Source organism: Arachis hypogaea, chromosome 17 (assembly GCF_003086295.3).
Source record: "Arachis hypogaea cultivar Tifrunner chromosome 17, arahy.Tifrunner.gnm2.J5K5, whole genome shotgun sequence".
Classification (NCBI taxonomy): domain Eukaryota; kingdom Viridiplantae; phylum Streptophyta; class Magnoliopsida; order Fabales; family Fabaceae; genus Arachis; species Arachis hypogaea.
The window spans coordinates 1,736,863-1,763,754 of NC_092052.1; the positions used below are offsets into that span (position 1 = coordinate 1,736,863).

The 26,892-nt window shown below is 31.2% G+C and overlaps 2 protein-coding genes across 2 annotated transcripts; both read left to right on the forward strand.

Annotated features, from left to right (window-relative positions):
- Positions 1–10,709: 10,709 nt before the first annotated feature.
- On the forward strand, positions 10,710–13,130 carry LOC112764670 (cytochrome P450 71D10). Its single transcript, XM_025810386.3, has 3 exons — positions 10,710–11,346; positions 11,465–11,790; positions 12,246–13,130. The coding sequence occupies exons 1-3, from the start codon at positions 10,773–10,775 to the stop codon at positions 12,861–12,863; spliced, it is 1,518 nt and encodes a 505-aa protein (XP_025666171.1). The 5' UTR covers positions 10,710–10,772; the 3' UTR covers positions 12,864–13,130.
- A 3,465-nt stretch (positions 13,131–16,595) lies between these two features.
- Positions 16,596–19,957, forward strand: LOC112764672 (cytochrome P450 71D10). The gene is made up of 3 exons (XM_025810387.3): positions 16,596–17,355; positions 18,199–18,521; positions 19,046–19,957. The coding sequence occupies exons 1-3, from the start codon at positions 16,782–16,784 to the stop codon at positions 19,661–19,663; spliced, it is 1,515 nt and encodes a 504-aa protein (XP_025666172.1). The 5' UTR covers positions 16,596–16,781; the 3' UTR covers positions 19,664–19,957.
- Positions 19,958–26,892: the final 6,935 nt, after the last annotated feature.

The window sequence follows — 26,892 nt, forward strand, 5'->3', positions numbered from 1 at the left end:
AGTTAAAGTGGCACTTAAGTTCTCTCTCTTTCTTAAAAGTTATTAGATCGAACTTCTCCTATATATTAAAAAAAAAAGCTAAAAATAAAATCGTTTTATTTGAGAATATTTAATTATTAGATAATAATTGTGTATTGTGTATAATAATACTAAAAATGATATAAAACTACCTATAATAAAAACAAACATCATTTAAAATCTCTAACAACTAACTATAGACATTTAATATTCCTGCTTCTCATCATCATACTGTTAGTTGGTGTCAAAATCTTTCCCCAAAATATTTGATATATTTCAAATGAACATGCACAACATCATTTCAATCAAATCCATATTTAATATTTATATTATTTGTAAAGTCGGAAGTCTTCTACAACCTTTCGGTGTTGTTCTATCATTTTCTTCATTATTGATTGAGATAACGTTGCTTAACTAAACATCTATCTGATCTGTGATTGTAATCAAGTGCATGGATTCAATGACCATTTTCCTTTTTCAACTTACGTAATAAGTGTCAGTGGTCATATTATACCAAATATTTACAAGCGGATTACATATCTATGCTAATTATAGACCGGCTCTAAATATATAACAAATAATGCAACAATTAATATTTTACTATACAAATAGCGACAAATATAGTGGCGGTTTTGATAAACCACTGAAATAACTATTGTATGTAAAACAGAATTTTATTGCGAAAACCGCCAAATTATTCCTATTTTAAGTTATTTCTCTTTTAGCGGCGATAGAAACTAAAATTTGATCCTAGCAACAATGAGTGGTAATATTCGGAATATATATGGTTTGTGACAAACTATTTCAAAGTTTCGTTTTGTCATCTACATATTAAAATTTAATAATTAGTTAATGATGATCACCATTTATATAAAGTTGTTTTTATATGAAAATTATAGATAAATAAAAATTATTAAATAATTTAAAATATCTAACTAAATTATTATAATTCTCATCTATCAATTTTACATGAAAATAATTTTATATAAATAATGACTTTAATTTTTTTTATTTTTTTGATAGAATCTGAAAACAGATAAAAGGACAGAAGCTCAAACCAACTAACACGCACCCAAGCCCAAACTTCGGAATCCTAGCCCTTGCCACTCCATTCCAACCCGTGGTATATAGAGTTTACGGTATTTTCCATCCCGATAGGTCAATGACTAATTCATCGAGTCTGTCGCTAATTAATGGGTTGCTGCATGCACAAAGTGAGATTTGAACTCCCAACACTTATTTAAGTAAGGGATCTCGCTAGGGAGACAATGGAGTATTTGTACAATGTGTACAATGGGCTATTGAGTTACAAAATGAACATCCCCCATACTATCTAGAATAATCATCCGAGTACTAGCAATAATAAACATTTTCCCAAAAGATTAAACTGATTTTGGAGTTCACCAAGGATCGAACTCTTGACCTTTCAGATCTAATGCTCTAATACCATGTCAAGATACCACTCATCCCAACTTGAAGAAAGCCCATATTATAGTTGCCACTTGCCCAGATCATTCAAGAATGAGAAAAGACCAGGAAAGAAGTTCAAAAATACAGAAAAAAGAAAAAGCCATAAATTAGAGATAAGGAAAGAATTATGACCAAGAAAAAAAAAAAAAAAGAGCGCCAAAACATAAAACGAAAACTTATTAAGATGAAAGAGGGGATATATACCTTACCCGTTTAGTTTGTAATTAGGTTTTCTTTGGGGTTTATGTCATCTTCCAATACAAAAAAAGAAAATTATATAAAATTTGAGTTTGACTCACACCAACATACAATTAGTTAAATAAATATCCCTCTTATAGCTTCGCTGCATCACACATTATATATTAATCGCACACCTGAGTGACTAACAATATATCCACCTATGTGTCTCCAATTTCTATCTCAAAACTTAACATGTATGTGTGGTTGCAGTGTTTAACTTGTTTATATTTTAAGGTCGGGTATATATATATAGGTGGAAATTCAGGTGAAGTCGACTTCACGTGAAGTTGATACCGTCACCGAGTTTTCACCATATATATATAATATGAATGTGCATGGTTGTAGTGTTTTTTTTGTCCATTTTTGAAACCAAACTACCAAAGAGACATGTCACATGTGGGGAACCGGCGGGCACGTTATCATCTTCAAGCGGAACATGCATGCGTATTATTGCGTATGGACAATCCATCTCACTATCATTCACGCAATGATTGGAGTTTTTGGTTTTAGGCTTCAATGATTTATTATTCTATGTATTAAAGGCAACAATTTTAATTTGAAATAAAAAATAATAAGTAATAACTGGTAATAAAAGAAGTTATTTATAAAGCATTCTTTTACAATATTCCATATGTTGAAAGTTATTCTAAAACTCCAAATTTTATATGGACCTCAGATTAATTTTGCTATTTTTTTATTAATTTGGTTTCTATACCATTTCAAGCCAGATTTTCCATGAGACTTGAGAGAATCAGTGAGCAATGATTGCCTTATCCATATAAAAACATATACAAAGTAGTGATCACCTTTAATTTGTCCACTTTCTCTGACTTAGGCTCCATGGCCACATATTATTTTCTGTACCCCATATATAGAGATAATAATTTGTGACTAATGTTTGGTTTTCATGAAAGTTATTGCTATGGTATTTATAATTAAGCTGTCTAACACAAATATAAAGAGTAGAATTTACTTATAATTTCTTTTACATCACTAAAAACTAGTTTTATTTAGACAAGTTAAATAAGAATTTAAAAAGCACCATAGAATTTTCCTTTCATAAAAGTGTGTCATAATACATTATATTGATAAAATAGAAAGCATATTAAAAACATATATGATTTTAATAAAAAAATGAATTTAATAAAAAAAATCAAAGACTAAATTAAAAAATGTGATTTTTTAAAAATTAATTTAACCATTTATTCAGAAAAAAATGTTACACAATGCATATAGTTTAATAATTTTGCTCTCTTCATATGCGTAGTATCTTATATTTCTTTCATTTATATTTAACTACTATATGTATTTGTAAGATTGTTCAATCTGCCAAAAGAAAAAAATTTGTTCATTCTATATATCTATGTCTATATTATATTATATATATGAGTTACATGCATGTTATATGGTGATTATTATAATAATTATGGTATTTATATAATTTTAATAATATTTAAAAATTATTATTAAAATTAAAATGATATTTTTTATATTTTTATAATAATTTTTATTTCTATATTCAAATTAAAAAATATTTTTAAGGGTAAAATTTATTTTTTGTCTCTGAAATTTGACAAAAGTTTCAAAAATATCCCTAAATTTTATTTTGTTTCAATTTTGTTCCAAAAGTTTTCAATTTGCACCAAATATATTATTGACGACTAAATTTTTAAAAAATTTAAGACTAATCTAACAATAGTGCATGAAAATTACACTTGATTTGCTTGTGTTAAGGATTGTTCTTATGAAATTATTGTTGAATTGGTCTTAAATTTTTGAAAAATTAGCCATTAAGGATATATTTGATGCAAATCGAAAATTTATGGGACAAAATTAAAACAAAATAAGACTTAGAGATATTTTTAAAACTTTTATCAAATTTTAAAAACAAAAAATATACTTTAACCTGTTTTTAAATATTTAAAAAATATTACTCTAATTTTAATAACATTTAAAAATTATTTTAAAATTATATAATCATCATAACTACCGTAATGGTAGTAGTCATATAGACTACTCCACCTATATATAAAGTTATTATCATACGTATGTTATGCTGGCACAAAACTGTCACTTAGTGGCAGTTTTTGAAAACCGTCACCAAAAAATACTGCTATTGGTTGGAGATGGTGTAGTATCTAATCCAATATGATTATTAAAAAATTCTTATAATTTAATACATATTTCTGTATTTATATTTTACATTTAATTTTACTATTATTGTAATTTACTCTATCATATTTGATATTTACTAATTGTATGTTTATTATTTGACAATATAGGTAAAAAATATAGCTACAAAAAAGATTTCATATCATCTGTTGAAAAAGCATTGCAACTAGCAGTAGAAAATTGTATTGTTGATCTATATTCTTCAATCAGAGTGCTTAAAATGGTGAGTATAGGAAAGACTAAACTTAAAGAAGTGCACAGAAAGTCTGATAAGATATTGCAATACATCATAGATGATCATAGAAATAGAAAAATTATTCATTAGATATATAGATTCTCAAGATAGATCCCCTTTCCTTCCTGTTACTAATGCATGCCACTAAAAGTCAAAATATAATTATTAGGTTTTCTTTTTTTTTCTTTATTAAGATTATCATTAGTAATTATTTTTTATGTTTTTTGTTTTTTCTTAATAAATACATTACAAATACATTAAAAGTTTTAACTATCATTAGTTTTTGATAAAATATTTTTCTATTAATAAACACATGCACAAATTAATGTCCTTATTAAGACATTTTTATTTGTTGATTAAAATATTTATAATTAATCCATTTTGCAGGACATGTTTATTGGTGGTGGAGAAACATCCTCAGCGGTTGTGGAATGGGCAATGGCTGAAATGATAAAGAAACCAAAAATGATGGAAAGAGCACAATCTGAAGTTAGAAGTGTTTATGGTAACAAAGGGTATGTGGATGAATCAGAATTGTACCAATTAACATACTTTAAGTGTATCATCAAAGAAACTCTAAGGTTACATCCATCTGTGTCATTGTTAGTTCCAAGAGAGAACAAAGTACCATGCCAAATCGATGGGTACCGAATTCCAGCCAATTCTAGAATCATGATCAATGCTGGGGCGATTGGAAGAGATCCAAGGTATTGGATTGATTCTATGGACTTTAAGCCTGAGAGGTTTGTTGATAATTATTCAATTGAACAAACTTTGAGTTTATTCCATTTGGTGGTGGAAGAAGAATGTGTCCCGGGATTGCATTTGCTACACCAAACATGGAGTTGCCACTTGCTCAATTTCTTTATCATTTTGATTGGAAGCTTCCCAATGGAATCAAGAACGAGGAACTTGACATGAGTGAGTTGTTTGGGATCACTATAAGAAGAAGAAATTATCTCTGCTTGATTTCCATTATTTATCATCAACTTTAACAATTAATATAAATTAGGGCAATTTTCTCAAATAAATAAAATGCCCTCATATTTACCTGATTACATATTTTGAGAAGCTCAGACGCAATTGTATTTTTTCACTAATCTATAGAAATCGCTATAGGCAGTAGCGGTTTCTGTGCAGCAGCGTTTGACCATTAACTGCTACAAGCAGTAGCGGTTTACGTGGAAGGGGGCGCCGAGGCTGGTTGCCTATAAATACCCCTCCAATGCATTGTTGAGTTGAGAAGAGTCTCATTTCTCACAAATAGAAGGAGATGAGTGTTTTGTTGCTTTAGTGCTTTGTTCTGGAAAAATAAAAAAAAAGTAATAGGCACGAAGTTAAATTTACAGATAGGGAACCCCTTAGTGTTTTTATTCAGTCATCGAGTACGTTGGAAGAAATAAAACAGAGCATATTACAGAAGCTTGGTGTGTGCGGGGCCAAGTGGATTAAGAAATTGTTCTACAAGATTTCCATTGCCGTTGTGGCTGCCGGGGTGAAGTATGAGACATTTGTCATAGGTCCGATGAATACTTGCAGGTCTTGTTTCACTGTTGGCGGAGTTTTCCGGAGGTCAGAATATCGGAGTTGTTTGCAAAGTTGGAGGATGGCGTCGACAGCTCTGGGACATCTGCGACAAATCCTCAGTCGAAGATGATGGGTGGTGCCTCCACGTCAATGCCAATGGTAGCACCTTCCAGGATCCTCCATGTGTTGCGATTAGTACTACTGTTGTGCCTGTTAATGTCCCTGATTTTGACTCTAAGGTTGGACCATATCGTGTTGAAAATGCCACGCGAGATGATGATTCAGCGGATGAGCCGGTCGACATTGTTGGGGACAGTGAGGAGGATATTCCGAGCATGACACATAGACCCCAAGGAGCATCCGGTTCCGGCACACAGCAATATCTTCCACATTTGTCAGTGTTGAACTTGGAAGCCATTGGCGAACAGTGAGAGATGGGGGAGACGTATGTGGGTCAGGGTCTGCATGATGAATCCGGGTTGGCGGAATTTCGTCTCGGCCAATCATTCCAGAGTAAGGAGGAAGCCGTGCTGAGTGTGAAGGATTACAGCATCCGGTGTGGAGTTGAGTACCGGGTGATGGAATCGGACCATTTGAAATACTAAGGGAAGTGCAAGGAGTTTGAAAAAGGGTGCACGTGAATGATCCGTATCGCACTGAGGCAGCGCAAGAACTCGTGGGAAGTTAGGAGGTACAACGGACCGCACACGTGTTTGGCCACATCCATATCGAGCGACCACAGACAACTTGATTATCATGTCATCTGTGCAAGGATCTTTCCATTGATCAGAGCGGATACGTCGGTTACGATTAAAGTGTTGCAGGAAGCGATTAAGTCCAGCGTTATTCAAATTTACATGCAACACGGAAAAATCTTAACTTATTCGACCGAATAAATAAATAAATATTGCCACAAAACGACACAACTAAACAATTAATAAATTAAAATTTTATTAAAAGTATAATATAAAATAAAAGAAAATTATTAACAATATAATATAAATCTTTTTCAATTACTGTTACAATAGTTCAATATGGTCCAACCGTGGTTGAACCGTAGTCGAACCGGTTACGTTAAGTATAAAATAACATTATTAAAAGTATAATATAAATCTTTTAAAATTTAAATTCAACCATTTATATAAAAATAAAATATAAAATTTCATAACCTACCCACTAACTAAACTAAATTTCATGGCCAGATGACTGGTTCTCGGTTAATCCGGTTGAACCGGCCGATCCAGTCCTGTTTTAGTAACATTAATCTATTCTAGCATATACACCCTACATTTAAAATTTAAATTCAATCATTCATATAATAATAAAATATAAAATTTCATAACCTACCCACTAACTAAACTAAATTTCATGGCCAGATGACCGATTTTCGGTTAACCTGGTTGAACCGACCGGTCCGGTCTAATTTTCATAGCATTAACATATTCTAGCATCTACACCTTACATTCCATAACCTATCTAACAGATGTTATTGTTGAGGTAAATAACATAAAGCTAACCTCATCAGCAATGGCACCAGCAACGTGGGCAATACCGTTTAGCTGGTACAAGCTCTGTTCGTCTGCCATGCTCTCTGCCTCAAGTCAGCGCTCGAAAAATATCCAATGGCCCTTTGCTCCAAGTGCTCCTCCTTCTCTCTACAAGTTTTCTCTCTCTAGGCAACCCCACAAATGCACAAATAAAATCCGCAACTGCAAGCCACGGATTATATAGACGCCTCCTTCACGTAAACCGCTACTGCCTGTAGCGGTTTATGGTCAAACACTGCTGCACAGAAACCACTACTGCCTATAGCGATTTCTGTTAAAACGTCTTTGTTCGTAATCCGCTGCTGACAGTAGCGGTTTCTATAGATTGGTGAAAAAATGCAATTGCGTCTGGGTTTCTGAAAATGTGTAATCAGGTAAATATGAAGGCCCTTTTATTTATTTGAAAAAATTGCCTTATAAATTATGTCTGGAGTGAGAAAATTAAAAGAGTGATGGAGTTTAATATTATGAAGAAAAAATAAGAAAAATTATATAAGGATTAATTTGATTCATTTTTAAAATTTTAAAGATGAAAATCACTCACGTCTAAATTTTTAGGCACTATTTTGATTATAAATAATTTTTTTATACATCAAGTGACACATAGCATGCTAAGTGTCACTGACCTGACACGTCAACCAATTATATTGTGACACGTGGCATTAACCTGTCACGTCATCATGCCACGTGACACTTAACATGAGACATCATCAGCCGTTATCATCTAACTAACAGAAGGACCCTTGACTTACGTTTTATCTTTTAAGGACTAATATGACTTAAAAAAATTATGTGGACTAATTTAAAAAATGAGTAATTTTTGAGGACGAATTTAACTATTAACTCAAAATCAACGACAACTTTATTTTGATACAAAAGATAATAAGTAGTAATATAAGAAGTGATTTATCAAGCATTTTTTCAGAATATCTCTATAAAATTTATATATTCGAAAACTCCAAATTTTATATGGACCTCAGATTATTTTTGCTAATTTTTTTTTTAATTTGGTTTAATTTATACCATTTCAAGCAGACAAGCGCATATTCTTGGAAATTTAATTTGAATATGGAAGCAAAGGAAGTGTTGGACTCGCGTATGGGGAGGAGGGGTGCTTCACCTCATTGTGGGATCAGAGGAAGCAGAATTCGGACCCTGCGAGTTGTGTCCCTCAAAATGTAAAAAAAAATTATCCAGAACAAGAAAAAACGGAGGGTCCGAATTCCACGTTTTAGATTTTAAATTTCATCAGCTGCAAATCGGAGTATGCGATTTATGAAGCAAATTTTCATAACCAAAGAACTCGCATGGTCCGAGTTGTGTACTCTGAGTTTTTTCAATTTTTTTAACACAAATCGGACCCTCCGATTTGTATACTCTAAATTTTTTTCAACTTTTTAAACACAAATCGATGTACTTCCACAATTTTAAAAAACACAAAAAATTACCATGTTAAAGTATATTACTCATTTTGCTTCCATATCAAAATTTTTTAGCCCATATTCTTTCGACGAGAAAATCAGTGAGCAATGATTACCTTTCTGGGATAAAATATCAATGAGTAGTGATCATCCTTAATGTCCACTTTATCTGATTTAGGCTAGCCACATATTATTCTCTGTACCTTATTGTTGAGAATAAGGAGTATGACCACAATCCAATCAATCATGTATCAAATAATTTATTATTGTTACTATATTAAAATATTAATATAATAAGGTCCTTGATTAAATTTAGAGATTTATCATTGTGATAGTAATCATAATATTGAGAGATAAATCTTTTATAATTTAATCTAAATTGTTCTTGGTCATAAAATTATTAAAAAAGACATTAATAATCCGAAAAGATCAATATATATATAATGGTCTTTATTGGATGAAAATTAATAGATCTCATTTATTAAATTATATATATATATATGGTGCATATAGAGATATGACCATTGAACTGACTCACTCTGAAAATTCCTAATGGTTATAATTACCGCACATTTGTCAATAAGATATTCTCAAGATGAACATGGTAATAGAGTTTCCTTTGACCTGCGACTATCATAGTAATTAACAATGTATTTATTATACTTTGATTCCGGACACCTAATACCCTAGGGTGCTAGTTGAATGGATATTGGGTATGATTTAAATACTTGTAGAATTAATGATTAGTCAATAAGAAATCCGTCAACTCTCGGTAAAGAGTTTGAGCTCTGATTATGAATAAAACCTTGGCCAAGGGGATTGAATGAATGAAGAAATGAGTTTCTTAAGTCATTCACAGTTCATTATAATAATGGTAACAAGTTAGAGTTTGACAATTAAACTATACTCTAAGGGTTAACCAAGAGCTGGAAAGATGGAAGGAATTATACTTTGTTCTTCTAAGGTTCTTAGTAAAAATATATTACTTCATACTATCGGGTCGTTGAGGAGTGTTGCTAGACGCCAACCTTGATTAGTAAATTTAGTATGACTAATTTACTACCCGCTTAGTATTGAACCTATAGTGTCACACACTAACGAGTGTTCTAACCTTTGCTGTAGAATTATTTAATTATTATTTTGATTTGATCAAATAAATAATTATATTAATTTAAATAGAATATTATTATATTCTTTGCTAACACCAAGAATATAATAATAGTATGATAATTGAGAATATTAAATGAGATTTGAGAATAATTAGTTATTCTATTTCTAAATTTGGATGAGATTCTAACTGATTCTGTTTTAAATTGAGTTATGATATGATTTATAAATTTGAAGGATTCGGATTTAAAATAACAAGATATGATTTAAATTTGAATTGAGATTCAAATTTAAAATAAGTAACAAATCTCATACTATATATTTGTATGCCAAGAGTAGAGGAATGTGACGGAGATGAGAATAAAACACAAGGATTTTATTCCTTTACCTCTACACACATAAATGTATGTGAGCCGATTCTTGGAGAAGAATTTTATGGCGTGCAAAGAGTTACAAGAGGTTTCTCAATTTAGATCAGATGTCCATTGATCAAGGAGTTGACAGCAAAGATTGGTTTCGGTGTGAATACGCATAGCGCCTTCGTACCATCGAAGGAGTAAGTAATTTTTACTAAAGCATTTAAAAGTATTTAGATCTGATCTATATATTATTATTGGAATAAAGTTTAAACATAAAAATAGATATTGGAATAAAATTTAAACATAAAAATAGATCTTTAGAATTACCTTCTTTTCTTCCACTGCGTGTTATGAACACACGGTAATCCTTCACTTATATTTAGATAATAATATGTGACTATACTGATTGGCTTTCATAATATTATTGTTTGAAGATAAAATAGAAATTAAATTAAAATCATATTTGCTTTTATTTATGTTCACAATTTTTTTTATTTTATTAGAAAAATACAAAGTTCGTCTTAAAATAGCAATATTGTATTTATTTTATTTTCTAAATAAATCTATATTTTTTATTTCACAAAAAAAAAAAAGGATTATATATATAGTTGAGTTATATAAATCTCTCTCCTATTAGTTCCTTCTTCCTCAATTATACATTATTCTAGCACATACCATGGATCTTCAAAACCTTATCTCTATCTTCACCACCTTCCTCTTTCTCTTTATGCTATTGAAAATAGCCATTAAGAAATTTAGTTCTTCCAAGGATATTACCAATTTACCCCCAGGGCCAAGAAAGCTACCCATAATAGGAAACATGCACAACCTTGTAGGATCAATGCCCCATGAATGCCTAAGAAACTTAGCATCCAAGTATGGACCCTTAATGCACCTTAAACTAGGAGAAGTGTCCCACATCATAGTTACATCACCTGAAATGGCACAAGAGATTTTGAAGACTCAAGATCTCAACTTTTGTGATAGGCCAAACGTTCTCTATCAAAGAATCATGGCTTATAATGGCACAAGCGTTGTCTTTGCCCCCTATGGAGACTATTGGAGGCATGTACGAAAGATATGCACCATGGAGTTATTAACAGCAAAGCGTGTTCAATCTTTTAGGCACATAAGAGAAGCAGAGGTTTCAGAGTTGGTCAAAGCAATATCTCAAAGTCAAGGCTCCATTTTTAATATCTCTCAAAAGATTTTATCAATGACCTATGGAATCACGGCTAGAATAGCATTTGGTAAAAAAAATTTGATACACAGTGCAAATACTTTAATTTTACCTATTATTATTATTATTATTATAACTTTATGGTATTTGTTATTTAATAATTGTATGTTTTTTATTTGACAATATAGGAAAAAAATATAGTTACCAGGAAGTTTTTATATCATCTTTTGAGGAAGCATTGCAAATAGGAGGCGGAAATCGTATTGCTGATCTGTATCCTTCAATTAGAGTAGTGCTTGAAATGATGAGTAGAGACAAGACTAAGCTTGAAGAACTGCATAGAAAGTCTGATAAGGTATTGCAAGACATCATAGATGATCATAGAAATAGAAAAGGTGGCAATAAATGTGAAGAAGAAGAAGGTAGTGAAGATCTAGTTGATGTTCTTCTCAAGTTTCAACAAAAAGACTCTGAATATCCCTTAACTGATGATAACATTAAAGCAGTCATTCAGGTTAGTCTAATCAAGACAATTATTATCAGTTTAATTATTTTTTGTGAACCTAAACAAGCCACGTATTCAGAAAATTTTGTAATGGCCTTATCTCTGATCATTTGTAAATTAAACAACCCATCTCTTAATAATAAAAAATTAACCCTTTCATATTTTATTTGATTAGACAAATTAGTCCTTATATCAATTTTTTGATGAAAGATTAACAAAATTTACTGACATATTTCTATTATTTATTTGGATTTAATTAGCACTTTTTGATAAAATTATGCATATATATATATATATATATATATATATATATATATATATATATAACAATTTAAATGCATCAAAAGTTTTAACTATTTAATTTTTTATAAAATTTTTTCTTTAAATTAATAAGATTATTAATTCCTTAACATACATGTTTGTTAGCAATACCTTTAATTTTGTTATAATTAATCCATTTGCAGGACATGTTTATTGGTGGTGGAGAAACATCTTCAGCAGTTGTAGAATGGGCAATGGCTGAAATGATAAAGAAACCAAAAGTGATGGAAAGAGCACAATCTGAAGTTAGAAGGGTTTATGGTAGCAAAGGGTATGTGGATGAATCAGAATTGCACCAATTGACATACCTTAAGTCTATCATCAAAGAAACCTTAAGGTTACATCCATCTGTGCCATTGTTAGTTCCTAGAGAGAACAAAGAACCATGCCAAATCAAAGGGTATCAAATTCCAGCCAATTCTAGAATTATTATCAATGCTTGGGCAATTGGAAGAGATCCAACGTATTGGGTTGATGCCATGGAATTTAAGCCCGAGAGGTTTGTTGATAATTATTCAATTGATAATAGAGGCACAAACTTTGAGTTTATTCCATTTGGTGGTGGAAGAAGAATGTGTCCCGGAATTACATTTGCTACACCAAACATGGAGTTGCCACTTGCTCAATTGCTTTACCATTTTGATTGGAAGCTTCCCAATGGAATCAAGAATGAGGAACTTGATATGACTGAGTTGTTTGGGATCACTATAAGAAGAAGAAATGATCTCTGCTTAATTCCCATTATTCATCATCAACCTTAATTAATATAAGAAAAAGTATAGGTGAACAATGAAAATATTAAACAATGTAAACAATAGATATATCAGATGTTCATTTTATTAGTGTACGGATGATTATTTTAATATTAAAATTTAGAGGGTTAATTTGGAGGTGTAGTGTGTTTTATTTGATTAGTGATTGTTCATATTGTTCAACAAAGTTATTGTCTCCCTAGCATTCTCCTTAATATAAATTATTCCTAAAGTGAGAAAATTAAAAGAATGATTTTATATATTATGTTTTATTCACCACATTTGATCATTTTTCTATTTCTATTACAAATTCTATAACCCAAAGATAAAGTCTATAAATAATTCAAAAATATAAAATATCTCTCATTTCATAAATTACTTAATTTTGAAGTTGAGTTAAATTTATTGAAAGAGATTAGCATGTGGTGTGTATAATAATAGTTAGTTAAACTTTTTTGTAATGTGATTAGCTATTTGTCATGCAGTGAGTGTGTGTGTTATGCAGAGGGTCTGTTAAAAGGATTAGTCACACTAGTGGGTATATAAATCGGCACACACACCATTGTAAACTAACCATACATTTTCTAATTCAGATCATTCTTTTTCCTCTAACGCTATCTCTCTTCTTCGCTCTCTCTATTGAGTTCTGGCCTGATACCTATATGGTATCAGAGCTCCAGATCCTTGTGACCATGACTTCCGCATCACTAACTACTGCACAAATTGCTCAAGCTTTCTCAAGTCCGATTGCAATGAAACTGGATGAAAAAATTTTTTTGCCATGGAAAGATCAAGTAGAATCTATGATATAAGGTTACGAAATGTTGAATCACATCACAGGCGAGTCAATTCCAATGAAGCATCTTTTAATTGAAGATGAAGCTTTAGGCACAGTGAATCCAAAATACGCAACATGGAAGAAACAGGATGCACAACTCAAGATTTGGCTTCTTGCATCAATGCGTAAGAGATTCAATACACACATGGTTGGATGTATGTTTTTTCACTAGATCTGGAAAAGATTGGAGACTTTCTTTGCATCACAGATCACGGTGAAGATTAGACAACTCAAGAACAAACTAGTAAACAAGAAGAAAGAATGTTCGATTTGCGATTATTTGCTAGAGATAAAGAAGGTAGTAGATTCTTTAATTTGTGTTGGAGCGACGATAAATGACTCTGATCATGTAGACGCTATTTTAAATGGGCTGCCAGAGGAGTATACCTCATTCATCACCACTATAACTGCTAGGTTTTCTCCAGTGTCAATTGAAGAGTTAGAAGCTTTGTTAATGGCGCATGAAGAGTTGTTAGACAAATATAAAAGACTTGACAATTTTGTACAAACGCGTGTCGCACACGTTTAGAACCCTAATCACAATTTTAGAGGATATTTTCGTGAAAAAAAATTTCCATTTCATGAATAAATGAGCTAAATGCTATGATTATGAGTCTGGACCATCATTGAGCCTTGTTTGTTATTCTTTCTTTTAAATTTTGGTTGCACACTAACAAAACAAATTATTTACACTACTTTAAATTCAGGCCCAATATTATAACATTTGATCATTATCAAATTATTTTTTTTTTTTTCAAACTCAACAAACTCTGATGGTTAATTTTTACTGAAAATATACTTTTAATATTTCAAGTTTTCAATACAGTTTCGGTAATTAAAAGTACATTTCATTATTAATAATTTTTAAATAAGTAAAATATATAATTTTTTATTTTTAAAATTTGTCCAACGTTTTAAAAATATTTTTAAATTTTATTTTTTTTTAATTTTATCTCAAAAAATTTTAATTTATTATATCAAATATACTCATAACAACTAAATTTTTAAAAAATTTAATTTAGAATCAATTAAATATTTGTTTTTTACACACGCATAGCGCGCATATATATATATATATATATATATATATATATATATATATATATATATATATATTTAAGAAGTTTTTATTTTAAATATATAAAAAATGTTCTACCTGACCATTTTGAAATAATTTGAATTTTTATAGTAGTGATTTATACATACGTTCAGATTGAAAAAAAGTTTAAAACTTTCTTCAACAAAAACTTATTAAATGATATAATTAAAGATTGAATTTGACTTACACCAACATAAAATATCCCTTTTGTAGCTTCGCTGCATCACACATTATTAATCGCGCACCTGAGTGACTAACATATATCCACCTATGTGTCTCAAATTTCCATCTCAAAACTTAACATGTATGTGCATTTAACTTCTTATTATTTTAAGGTCGGGTATAGTATATATATATATATATATATATATATATATATATATATATATATATATATATATATATATATATATAAAATATGAATTTGCATGGTTGTAATTTAGTTTGTGACATATATAGAGTTATAGTTTTTTTTTTTTTTTGTTTCTCTTTTTGTCCATTTTTGAAACTAAAGAGACATGTGGGTGGGACACGTTAGTTATTATTATCATCAAGCGGAACATGCGTATGTGACAGTCCATCTCACTATCATTCATAGGTGGCAATATGTACTCTATTCGCGAGTACCCAACCCGATCCTATTCGACCGGGTAGGCTTATCAACCCGATTCACAGCGGATAGAGTAAGGTGCGGGTAGGATTTTCGTGCAGGTCGGATAGGGTGCGGGTTGAGCCTCAATTCTATCCGATCAACTCGCACTCTATATATGTTTATGTTATATATTTATATAAAAATATATTTTAAGTGGATGTTGAATTAAAGACCTCTCACTACATGCAAAAGATCCTTAACCACTAAAAGAAAATCATTAATTGATAATTTAATTTTTTTTTTTTTTACATAAAAATCAGTTCTATTTTAAATTATCATCAAGTTATATAATAATGTTGTATATTTTTTGTAACCCGCAAGTAGAGTTGGATACACACAGGTTAAAAGCGGATAGGGTTAGAGTTGGGATATTTTCAACCTGCAAATAGAGTAGGGTTGAGTTTATATAAAAATCTCAACCCGCGGATAGGATTAGAGTTAGATCCAAACCCTACCCTACCCTACCCATTACCACTCCTAATCATTCATGCAACGACTGAAGTTTTTTTATTGCAAGACTACAATAATTATTTATTTTATATATTAAAATAAAAAATAATATAACACATCTAAAATTTGTTTTAATCAAATTTAATAAAATTAGTCTAATATATATAATATTATTCTAAATTTTATATATATAACATCTAAATTTTATAATTAATATTATTTTAAATTTTATTATTTAATTTAATTAAATTTATTAATTTATAAAAAAAATTAAATATATAACATTATTCTAAAATCAACTTTATTTTGACACAAAAGATAATAAGTAGCAATAAAAGAAGTGATTTATCAAGCATTTTTTCAGAATATCTCTATAAAATTTATATATTCGAAAACTCCAAATTTTATATGGACCTCAGATTATTGTTGCTATTTTTTTTTATTATTAATTTGGTTTATACCATTTCAAGCAGACAAGCGCATATTCTTTCGATGAGGAAATCAGAAATATCAATGAGTAGTGATCATCCTTAATTTGTCCACTTTATCTGACTTAGGCTCGCCACATATTATTTTCTGTACCTTATATTTAAATAATAATCTGTGACTACTAATTGTTTTTCATAATAATATTATTTATTTGATGATAAAATAGAAATTAAATTAAAATCATATTTGCTTTTATTTATGTTCACAATTTTTTTTATTTTATTAAAAAAATACAAAGTTTGTCTTAAAATTGCAATATTGTATTTATTTTATTTTCTAAATAAATCTATATTTTTTATTTCACCAAAAAAAAAGGATTATATATATAGTTGAGTTATGTATATCTTTCTCTCCTATTAGTTCCTTCTTCCTCAACTATACATTACTCTAGCACATACCATGGATCTTCAAAACCTTATCTCTATCTTCACCACCTTCCTCTTTCTCTTTATGCTATTGAAAATAGCCATTAAGAAATTTAGTTCTTCGAAGGATATTACCAATTTACCCCCAGGACCAAAAAAACTACCCATAATAGGAAACATGCACAACCTTGTAGGATCAATGCCCCATGAATGCCTAAGAAACTTAGCATCCAAATATGGACCCTTAATGCACCTTAAACTAGGAGAAGTGTCCCACATAATAGTTACATCACCTGAAATGGCACAAGAGATTATGAAGACTCAAGATCTCAACTTTTGTGATAGGCCAAACGTTCTCTTTGCAAGAGTCATGAATTACAATCGAAAAGCCATTGCTTTTGGCCCCTATGGAGAGTATTTGAGGCATGTACGAAAGATATGCACCATGGAGTTATTTACAGTAAAGTGTGTTCAATCTTTTAGGCGCATAAGAGAAGCAGAGGTTTCAGAGTTGGTCAAAACAATATCTCAAAGTGAAGGCTCCATTTTTAATCTCTCTCAAAAGATTTTATCAATGACCTATGGAATCTCGGCTAGAATAGTATTTGGTAAAAAGAAATTTATTCACAGCGCAAATACTTTTTTTTTTTTTTTACATTTATTGTTATTATTATTATTATTATTATTATTATTATTATTATTATTATTATTAGTGTATTGTCAAGAATATCATGGTAAAAAAAATCCTAGGGAAGCCACTATATATTAAAAATAAATTTATAAGATCTTAGATTCTTTCATCATAATAGTTAATTTTTGTGGTGATAATTTTTTAATATTTTTTAAATATTGAATCTTAAAAATATACTATACATGTTAGGAGTCTCATAAGAGGAATATTAAAAAAAAAGTCTTATATTAAAAATTAGGGTAAAATATATTTTTTGTTTTTGAAATTTGACAAATGTTTTAAAAATATTTTTAAATTTTATTTTGTTTTAATTTTATTCTAAAAGTTTTCGATTTGTATCAAATATATCCTAAACGGCTAAATTTTCAAAAAATTTAAGACCAATCTAACAATAATGCATAAAAATGATGCTTGATTTGTTTGTGTTGAGGGTTGTTCTTAAGAAATTATTGTTGAATTAGTTTTAAATTTTTGAAAAATTAACCATAAAAAATATATTTGATGCAAATAAAAATTTTTTAGGACAAAATTAAAAAAAATAAAATTTAATAATATTTTTAAAATTTTTGTCAAATTTTAAAAAAAAAAATATACTTTACTCTAAAAACTAACAAATAAATAATGTTGTAAGATTTTAGACTCTTTTAATATAATAATTAATTTTTACTATGATAATTCTATCAGGATTTTACATCTCATTACATATAACTTTATCATATTTATTATTTAATAATTGTATGTTTTTTATTTGACAATATAGGTAAAAAATATAGTTACCAGGAAGTTTTTATATCATCTTTTGAAGAAGCATTGCAAATAGCAGGAAAAAATTGTATTGCTGATCTGTATCCTTCAATTAGAGTAGTGCTTGAAATGATGAGTAGAGACAAGTCTAAGCTTGAAGAACTGTATATAAAGACTGATAAGATATTACAAGACATCATAGATGATCATAGAAATAAAAAAGGTGGCAAATGTAAAGAAGAAGAAGGCAGGGAAGATTTAGTTGATGTTCTTCTCAAATTTCAACAAAAAGATTCTGAATATCCCTTAACTGATGATAACATTAAAGCAGTCATTCAGGTTAGTCTAATCAAGACAATTATTATCAATTTAATTGTTTTTTGTGAACCTAAACAAGCCACGTGTTCAGAAAATTTTGCCGGTATTTATTTTCTTAAATTTTTACAATATAAGAGTGATCATAAAACTTTAGACTTAATTGTGAAAAGTTGTGGTTCGTATTTAGTTTTATTTTAACGTGGATACAATAATATTGTTGAAATTTTTTGTAGCTTCGTTGACGAGATACAAGAGAAATATCAAAGAGTTGATTTTTTAATAAAAATTCATTATTAAATATTTATGTTTTTTTCAACATTACATATATACAATTTTTTTATAAAAGATCAACAGAAATTACTAACATATCATTTATTTGGGATTAATTAGCTCTTTTCTGATAAAACTTTATATATATTACAATTTAAATGCATCAAAAGTTTTGACTATTTAATTTTTTATAATTTTTTCTTTATACTAATAAGATTATTAATTCCTTAACATGTTTGTTAGCAAAACCTTTATTATAATTAATTCATTTGCAGGATATATTTGCTGGTGGTGGAGAAACATCCTCAACAGTTGTGGAATGGGCAATGGCTGAAATGATAAAGAAACCAAAAGTGATGGAAGCTGCACAAGCTGAAGTTAGAAGAGTTTATGGTAGCAAAGGGTATGTGGATGAATCAGAATTGCACCAATTGACATACCTTAAGTCTATCATCAAAGAAACCTTAAGGTTACATCCATCTCTGCCATTGTTAGTTCCTAGAGAGAACAAAGAACCATGCCAAATCAAAGGGTATCAAATTCCAGCCATTTCTAGAATTATTATCAATGCTTGGGCAATTGGAAGAGATCCAAGGTATTGGGTTGATGCCATGGAATTTAAGCCAGAGAGGTTTGTTGATAATTATTCAATTGATAATAGAGGCACAAACTTTGAATTTATTTCATTTGGTGGTGGAAGAAGAATGTGTCCCGGGATTGCATTTGCTACACCAAACATGGAGTTGCCACTTGCTCAATTGCTTTATCATTTTGATTGGAAGCTTCCCAATGGAATCAAGAATGAAGAACTTGATATGAGTGAGTTGTTTGGGATCACTATAAGAAGAAGAAATGATCTCTGCTTGATTCCCATTATTCATCATCAACCTTAATTAATATAAATTATCCCTAGAGTGAAAAAATTAAAAGAGTGATTTTATATAAGAAAAGTATAAGTAGACAATGAAAATACTAAATAATGTAAACAATAGATATATCAAATGTTTAATTCACTAGGTATGCAGATGGTTATCCTAATATTAAGATTTAGGTGGGTAATTTGGGGTATAGTGTATTTTTACTTTATTGGGCCAATTTTAGAACTCATTGTTCACAAAAGTCATTGTCTATCTAACAAAGTCTTTTCATATATTGGAAATCATTGATGAGACCTTTTGTGATACAAATGACCAATCCCCACAAGGGGAAGATATGCAACTTGCGTAAGGCCTCGGGGCCTGGTATTTCCTCTTCTTCCCCTTCTATATGACAATAATTGTTTTTGCTTGGAATACTAGAGGGATAGCGAATAAGGCTACCATTTGAACCCTGAAAGAGTACAAAAAAGATTACAAGTCAGATATAACTCTTCTCTTTGAAACCCGCTGTAGTGGAAATAAGGCGCAAGGAGTGATCAGGGAGTTGGGCTTTATGAATTCTTTTGTTGAAGAAGCTATTGGTTTTATGGGTGAAATTTCGGTGCTATGGGACGACCCTAAATTAAATATTAACATTATAGAACGGCAAGAGCAGCTGGTGCATTTCAGTTTTGATAGGATGGGAATTGGAAAATATTTTCTCATTGCAATATATGCAAGCCCCCAAAGCGAAAGAGGAAGCAAATGTGGAATAGCATTCAGAACATTGCACATAATTTAGCGGAGCCCTGGATTCTTATGGGGGACTTCAATGATATTTTTGATCAAACAGAGAAGAGAGGAGGTGGTTTATGTAATATCCACAATTGCAGAAGATTCCAGAAGTGGATTGATGACTGCAGACTTCTAGACTTGGGTTATGTAGGACAACGATTCACTTGGAAGGGTGGTGTGAGAGGGGATCTTGACAGAGTTTTTAAAAGGCTTGATCGAGCACTAGGTAATGTTGAATGAAGAACTCTATTCCCAGATGCGAGAATTGAAGTCTTACCGTGCGTGCATTCTGATCATCATCCCCTGATTGTGCGTTTTATACCTGATCGTCTGGATAGAGGAAACAAACCCTTTCGTTTTGAAGCAATGTGGGAGACTCGCCCATATTTTGACAGATTTGTGATTAATGAATGGAAAAAAGACAAACCTTTCCCTGAAGCTCTGAAAGACTTGACAACTTGCTTAAAAAGGTTGAATAAGAAGATCTTCGGAAACATATTCAAAAGGAAAAAAGATATTCTGAATAGGCTATCCGGCATACAAAGAGCACATAATTATGGCAAAAACCCTTCCTTGACCAACTTGAAGAAGAGTTGTCTGCACAATTAGAAGTTATTCTTGAACAAGAGGAGATAATGTGGTTACAAAAATCTAGACAACAGTGGACAACAGAAGGAGATATGAATACACGGTTCTTCCATACAAAAACTCTTATTAGAAGAGGTAAAAATAGGATCCTTAAACTTAAAAATGCTGATGGAAGATGGTTTGATAATGTGGAAGAGTTGAAAAGCTTAGCTGTGGACTATTATAAAGATCTCTTTCGTCAAGATGAATATGGAAGCACTATCTTGCCAACTACTTATACCTTTCCCTAGATGGAGAACCGACCCAGAGATGTGATGCAAGCTGTCCCTACTCATGAGGAAATTCGTAGGGCTGTTTTCAGTATGGGATCCTTAAAAGCTCTCGGAGAAGATGGATTTCCAGATTTGTTTTATAAGAAACACTGGAACACCATCCAGGACTCAGTCTACACTTGTATAACACATCTTTGGGAAGAACCAGCAAGCATACAAGAGGTAAATCAGACCTTAATCACTTTGATTCCAAAAGTCAATCAACCAGAATACATTACACAATTCAGGCCAATTGCCCTTTGCAATGTGGTATATAAATGCCTCTCAAAGATCCTTGTAGAGAGGATTAAGCCCACCTTGGCAAGCCGAATAGCACCAAATCAATCTAGCTTCATTCAAGGACGGATGATTCATGACAACATCATCATTGCTAAGGAAATGGTTCATGAGATGAGAAAAATGAACGAAAAAGAATGCTATATGGTGGTAAAGATTGACTTTGAGAAAGCATATGATAGAAAATGTCTTGGGGAATTTGGAATTCCGCAGCACATGTTGGATGTCATCATGGCAGAAGTAACCTCAGTCTCTTACAAGTTAATGTAGAACGAGTGCAAAACAGATGGCTTCCAACCCACGAGAGGGATTAGACAAGGAGATCCGATATCTCCTTACCTCTTTGTCATTGCTATGGATAAATTATCACAGCTCATTGAGGAAAAGGTGAATCGGAAAATATGGAAACCCATTAAAGCGGGAAGGAACGGACCTCTCATCTCCCACCTCCTTTTTGCAGATGACCTTCTCCTTTTTGCTAAGGCAGACACTAGCCAAATGGGGGTTATCCTTGACTCTCTGCGAGATTTTCGTCTAGCTTCCGAATTAAAAGTTAATGCATCGAAAACATCTATTTTTTTTTCTCAAAGAATGTGAATGTTGCCACTAGAAGTGCTATCACCAACCTAAGTGGTTTTGATGAAGCTACTGAATTGGAAAAATATCTCGGGGCTATGCTCACTAATAGTCGCAAGAAGAAGGACAAGTACAAGAACACTCTTGAAAGAGTCAAAAGCAAACTTAAAGGTTGGAAAGCTCATTGCCTATCTATAGCAGGACGTGTGACTCTAGAACAAACTGTCATTAGCCCTTCCATTAATCATGATATGATGCATTCCGTGATTCCCACTGGCATATGCAATGAAATTGAAAAATTGCAACGTAAATTTATTTGGGGGGAGGTAGGAGAGCAATGAAAAATGCACCATATTAGCTGAAAACTGCTGTGTAAACCAAGAAGTATGGGAGGCATGGGCTTTAAATCACTCCATGCTATGAATAAAGCCTTCTTAATAAAGATTCTCTGGAGACTTAACCAAGACCAAGATTTCCTTTAGGCCCGAATCCTCATCAATAAATATGGAAGGAAATGTGATTTAACTCAGCAAATTATATGTAATAATGCAGATTCTTCATTATGGAAAGACCTTGCTAAAATCCATTCCTTTTTTGTGTAGTTCCTGACCGTGTCTTTAGGGGATGGGAGATTAACCCACTTGTGGAAGGATACGTGGCTAGAGAAGGATGAACCTCTTCTCCATTATGTCATCAGACCGGTTGAAGAAATATTGCAAGACATAAAAGTTTATGAAGCAAAGTTAAATGAAGACTCCTGGAACATTCCATTTTTTAGACAATACCTTGATGAGGACACCATTAGAAAAATTCAAGCTATCCTCCCCCCAACAGACAACCTCGGACAAGATAGGAAGAAATGGAAGTTCACTCAAGATGGAAATTTTTCAGTGGCTAGTGCCTACAAGGCTCTGAAAAACAATGCAGGGGTTAAAGATTGGATTTGGAACAGTGTGTGAAAATGGCAAAGCCCCGAAAAGATTAAATGCTTCACTTGGATGGCTACCCACCAAAAGTTACTCACAGCACAAAGGAGAGCGTGTTTCCTTGGTTCGGACTCTAGCTGCCATCGATGTAAAGGAGTGCCTGAAACTATACAACATGTTTTACGAGATTGCCCAACGGCATCCAGGTTATGGGTAAGAATCATACATCACACTCATATCAACTTTTTCTTTAGAGCTCCCTTTGATACTTGGCTTCGTTGGAACCTCACAACGAATGTCGGAATTGCCACCAACCAAGAAACTTGAAAAACTCAATTCCTTGTTTCATGTTGGTGGCTTTGGAAATGGAAGAATAAAGAACTCTTCTCACCACCATACCAAAGACCCCACAATGAATATGTTATAGTTCTAAACCATGCTCATACTATTAAGACAGCTTTTGAAAAATCTGGCCTAACCCCTCAAGGAAGAAGGCACAGAGAGGTCCATGTAGCGTGGAGTTACCCACCTGAAAATTGGACAAAACTTAACACGGACAGTGCAGCATCAACAAATCCGAATGCAGGAGGATGCGGAGGTGTTATTAGGAATGAGCAAGGAAGATGGGTGGCTGGTTTTATGGCCAATCTAGTATGTTGTTCGGCGTTTTGGGCAGAAATGTGGGGTATCTATCATGGATTAAAAATTGCTTGGGATCTAGGCTTAAGAAGGATTATAATGGAGTCAGATTCAACAGCAGTAGTCACTATACTTAACAAGAAAGAGGGGTTGCACTCCCACCTTGAACCTCTTGTGAGAAGCATTGCAAACTTGATGCAAAAGAATTGGGAACTAAGAATAGAAAATATATACAGAGAGGACAACAAATGTACGAATTGGCTGGCCAAAGAAAATTTAAAATCACTATCAGGATGTCAGTTTATTGATAGTCTTCCTTGTAATCTTAGGTTAATCCTAAATGATGACTGTAGAGGAACAACCTTACCCCAATTTATTTCTATTTTGTAGTTTTCTTTTGGGTTTAGGCCCGGCTTTTTACCAAAAAAAAAAGTCTTTTCATATATTATGTTTTATTCATCATATTTGATCATTTTTCTATTACAAATTCTATAACCATAAAGATAAAGTCTATAAATAATTCAAAAATATAAAATATCTCTCATTTCATAAATTAGTTAATTTTGAATGAAGTTGAGTTAAGCCTATTAAATTTCAATTTTAATAACTTATAAGCCCATTGTTATTACACTATTTTAAAGTGGAGTATATAGTCAACAAACACTACAACAAAAATTGCAAGCGACGGCGATTTTTCGGTCAAGTCATGACAGTTTAATTTAAACTACTATTAAATATCACCCACGACGGTTTAAAAAATGATAATAGATAAATTGTCGGCATAGAAGTGGCAGCAATTTTATATATAACCGTTAGAATAACTATTATATTAGGCACACGGCAAACGACCGCGGTTTGAAATTGTCATTATACATGGTTTAAAATTGCAAATTAAAGTTCTTTGTCATGGTTTGTAAAAGCTGCCAAAAAATGGTTCAAAAAATGGGTATAAAAATATTAAGGTAAACATATATTTACATATAGGTACTCATATGAAATTAATAATTAAAAGTTATTAAATAATAATTTAATTAAATTGATCAAATTATCTATCGAATGTCAAATATAAATTTCACATTTGCATGTAATAAATTTTCACCAAATATTATATATATGGGTTATGGAGAAGCAGAAAAATCAAAGAAGAATGCATCACCTATACATTACTATACCAAAGTCAGAAGTTAGGTATAATTAAGTAACCATCTTAACTAATTGGCAGCTAACAACTTTAACATATAACGTGTAAAGGCTTATAGTTTGAATTTTTTTTTAAATATATCTAAAATAATGATATTTTAATAATTTTAATTAATATATATTATAAAAAAATTTTATAGTCGAGATCAACAGTTAAAATTATTAAAATATTGATGTTCAAAGAATATTTAAAATTCTTGCGTGTGACACAATATATGTATGAATTCCGTTAGGGAAATAGTGAGAAATCTTGACAATGTGTACAATGAACTTATTATTTAGCCCAATAAAGATAAATAATAAAAATTACTCCACAGATTATCCAAATTCAAAAACTCTCATTCAATTATTTCACATCAAATTTCAAATTTTAAATCCCCCAATTCAAATTTCAAAATTTTAAAAAATTCAGTTAGTTAGTCTTCGTGGTCTGGTTAGGTAATTCTGTTAGTAATTCTGTTTGATTCTGTTTTCATTCTAATATTATGAGTAACCTATGTAAGCTCTTTATAAGGCTAAACTTTCCTATGGTCAATAACACAATTTTCATTTCCTTCTTTACTAATATATGATCAAATAGTTCTTTCTCTCTAAGCTTTCACTTAAATCTTACACCACACTGCATATTCTTCAAGATCACTTTATGATATCAAGAACATAAGTTCTAGGGGTGCCAACGGGGCGGGTAGGATCGGGTTTTTGACCCCGCTTCGCTTTACAATAACCCGCATAAAACCTGCCCCACTCCTACCTGCGGGTAGTAAATGGTTGAACCCTAACCTGTCCCTGCAGGTACCCGCCCCACCCCTATAATTATTAAAATCTAATAAATAAAATTAAATTTCAAAATTTATATAACCATTGTCACATACATAACATAAATTAAAGTAAAATTTTAAATATGATACAATATTATCAATTATTTTACATATATTACACATATTATATATTATAAATATACTGGGACGGATAGTACCTAAATCCGGTCCCGCCTCGCCCCGTCCAAGAACTCGCCCCGCTAAAAATTCGCCCCGGTGCGGGAGCGAGTAGGGGTGGGATGGGTATCCGCGGGTTCGGGTAGTGTTGCCATCCCAAATAGGTTCAGATCCGAACAGCACTTGAGAGAAACAGGGCTTAATTGCATAGGAATATATCTCCAAGATTAAATAAAGAGGAAGTATAGGGAGCCAATGGAGTATCTGTATAATGTGTACAATGGGGTTTAGGGATGTTCGATTCAGTAGGATATCCGATGTTTATTATTCCTGGTACCCGGATAGTTATTCTGGCCTGGATAGTATGGGTCAATTGTGTTTGAGAAATTAGTAGTATTTTATCCTGAATGTTCATTTTTTAACTTATATTAGGCCAAATAAATAGCCCATTGTACACATTGTACAAATACTCCATTGGCTTTCCAGCGAAATTCTTAAACAAATTGCAGATATTTTTACTTTTCTTAGTATCTCTACCACCTCTCAATTAGAAGACATCGATGCAATTCTTGAGAGATTGAATATGGATTAACAGATGCTTATCCCTACAATCATGTATGATCAAACAAATCTCCATTCTTGCTTGAATAGATATTTTTTATATAGCTTCATTCATACCTCTAAAATCACTAAAAATCTTTATTATGAAATATTAGAAAATTAACATAATTTATTATTTTTGTTCATCAGTTAATCAACAATGTTTAAAAATATAGACGGAAATATATCATTAAATTATTATATTAAAAAAATTAAATTAATAGTTAACAATACTAATAAAAAATAAGAAATTTTACTGATTCTTGAACTTTTTTCAATTTTATTAGTGATGCAAAAATTTTAAATCTTTTTAACAAATATCATAAAGATACATTAAGAGTACTATATGAAAAGACAGTTTACTTAATATTATTAAAATAATAAAATTATAACTTTTT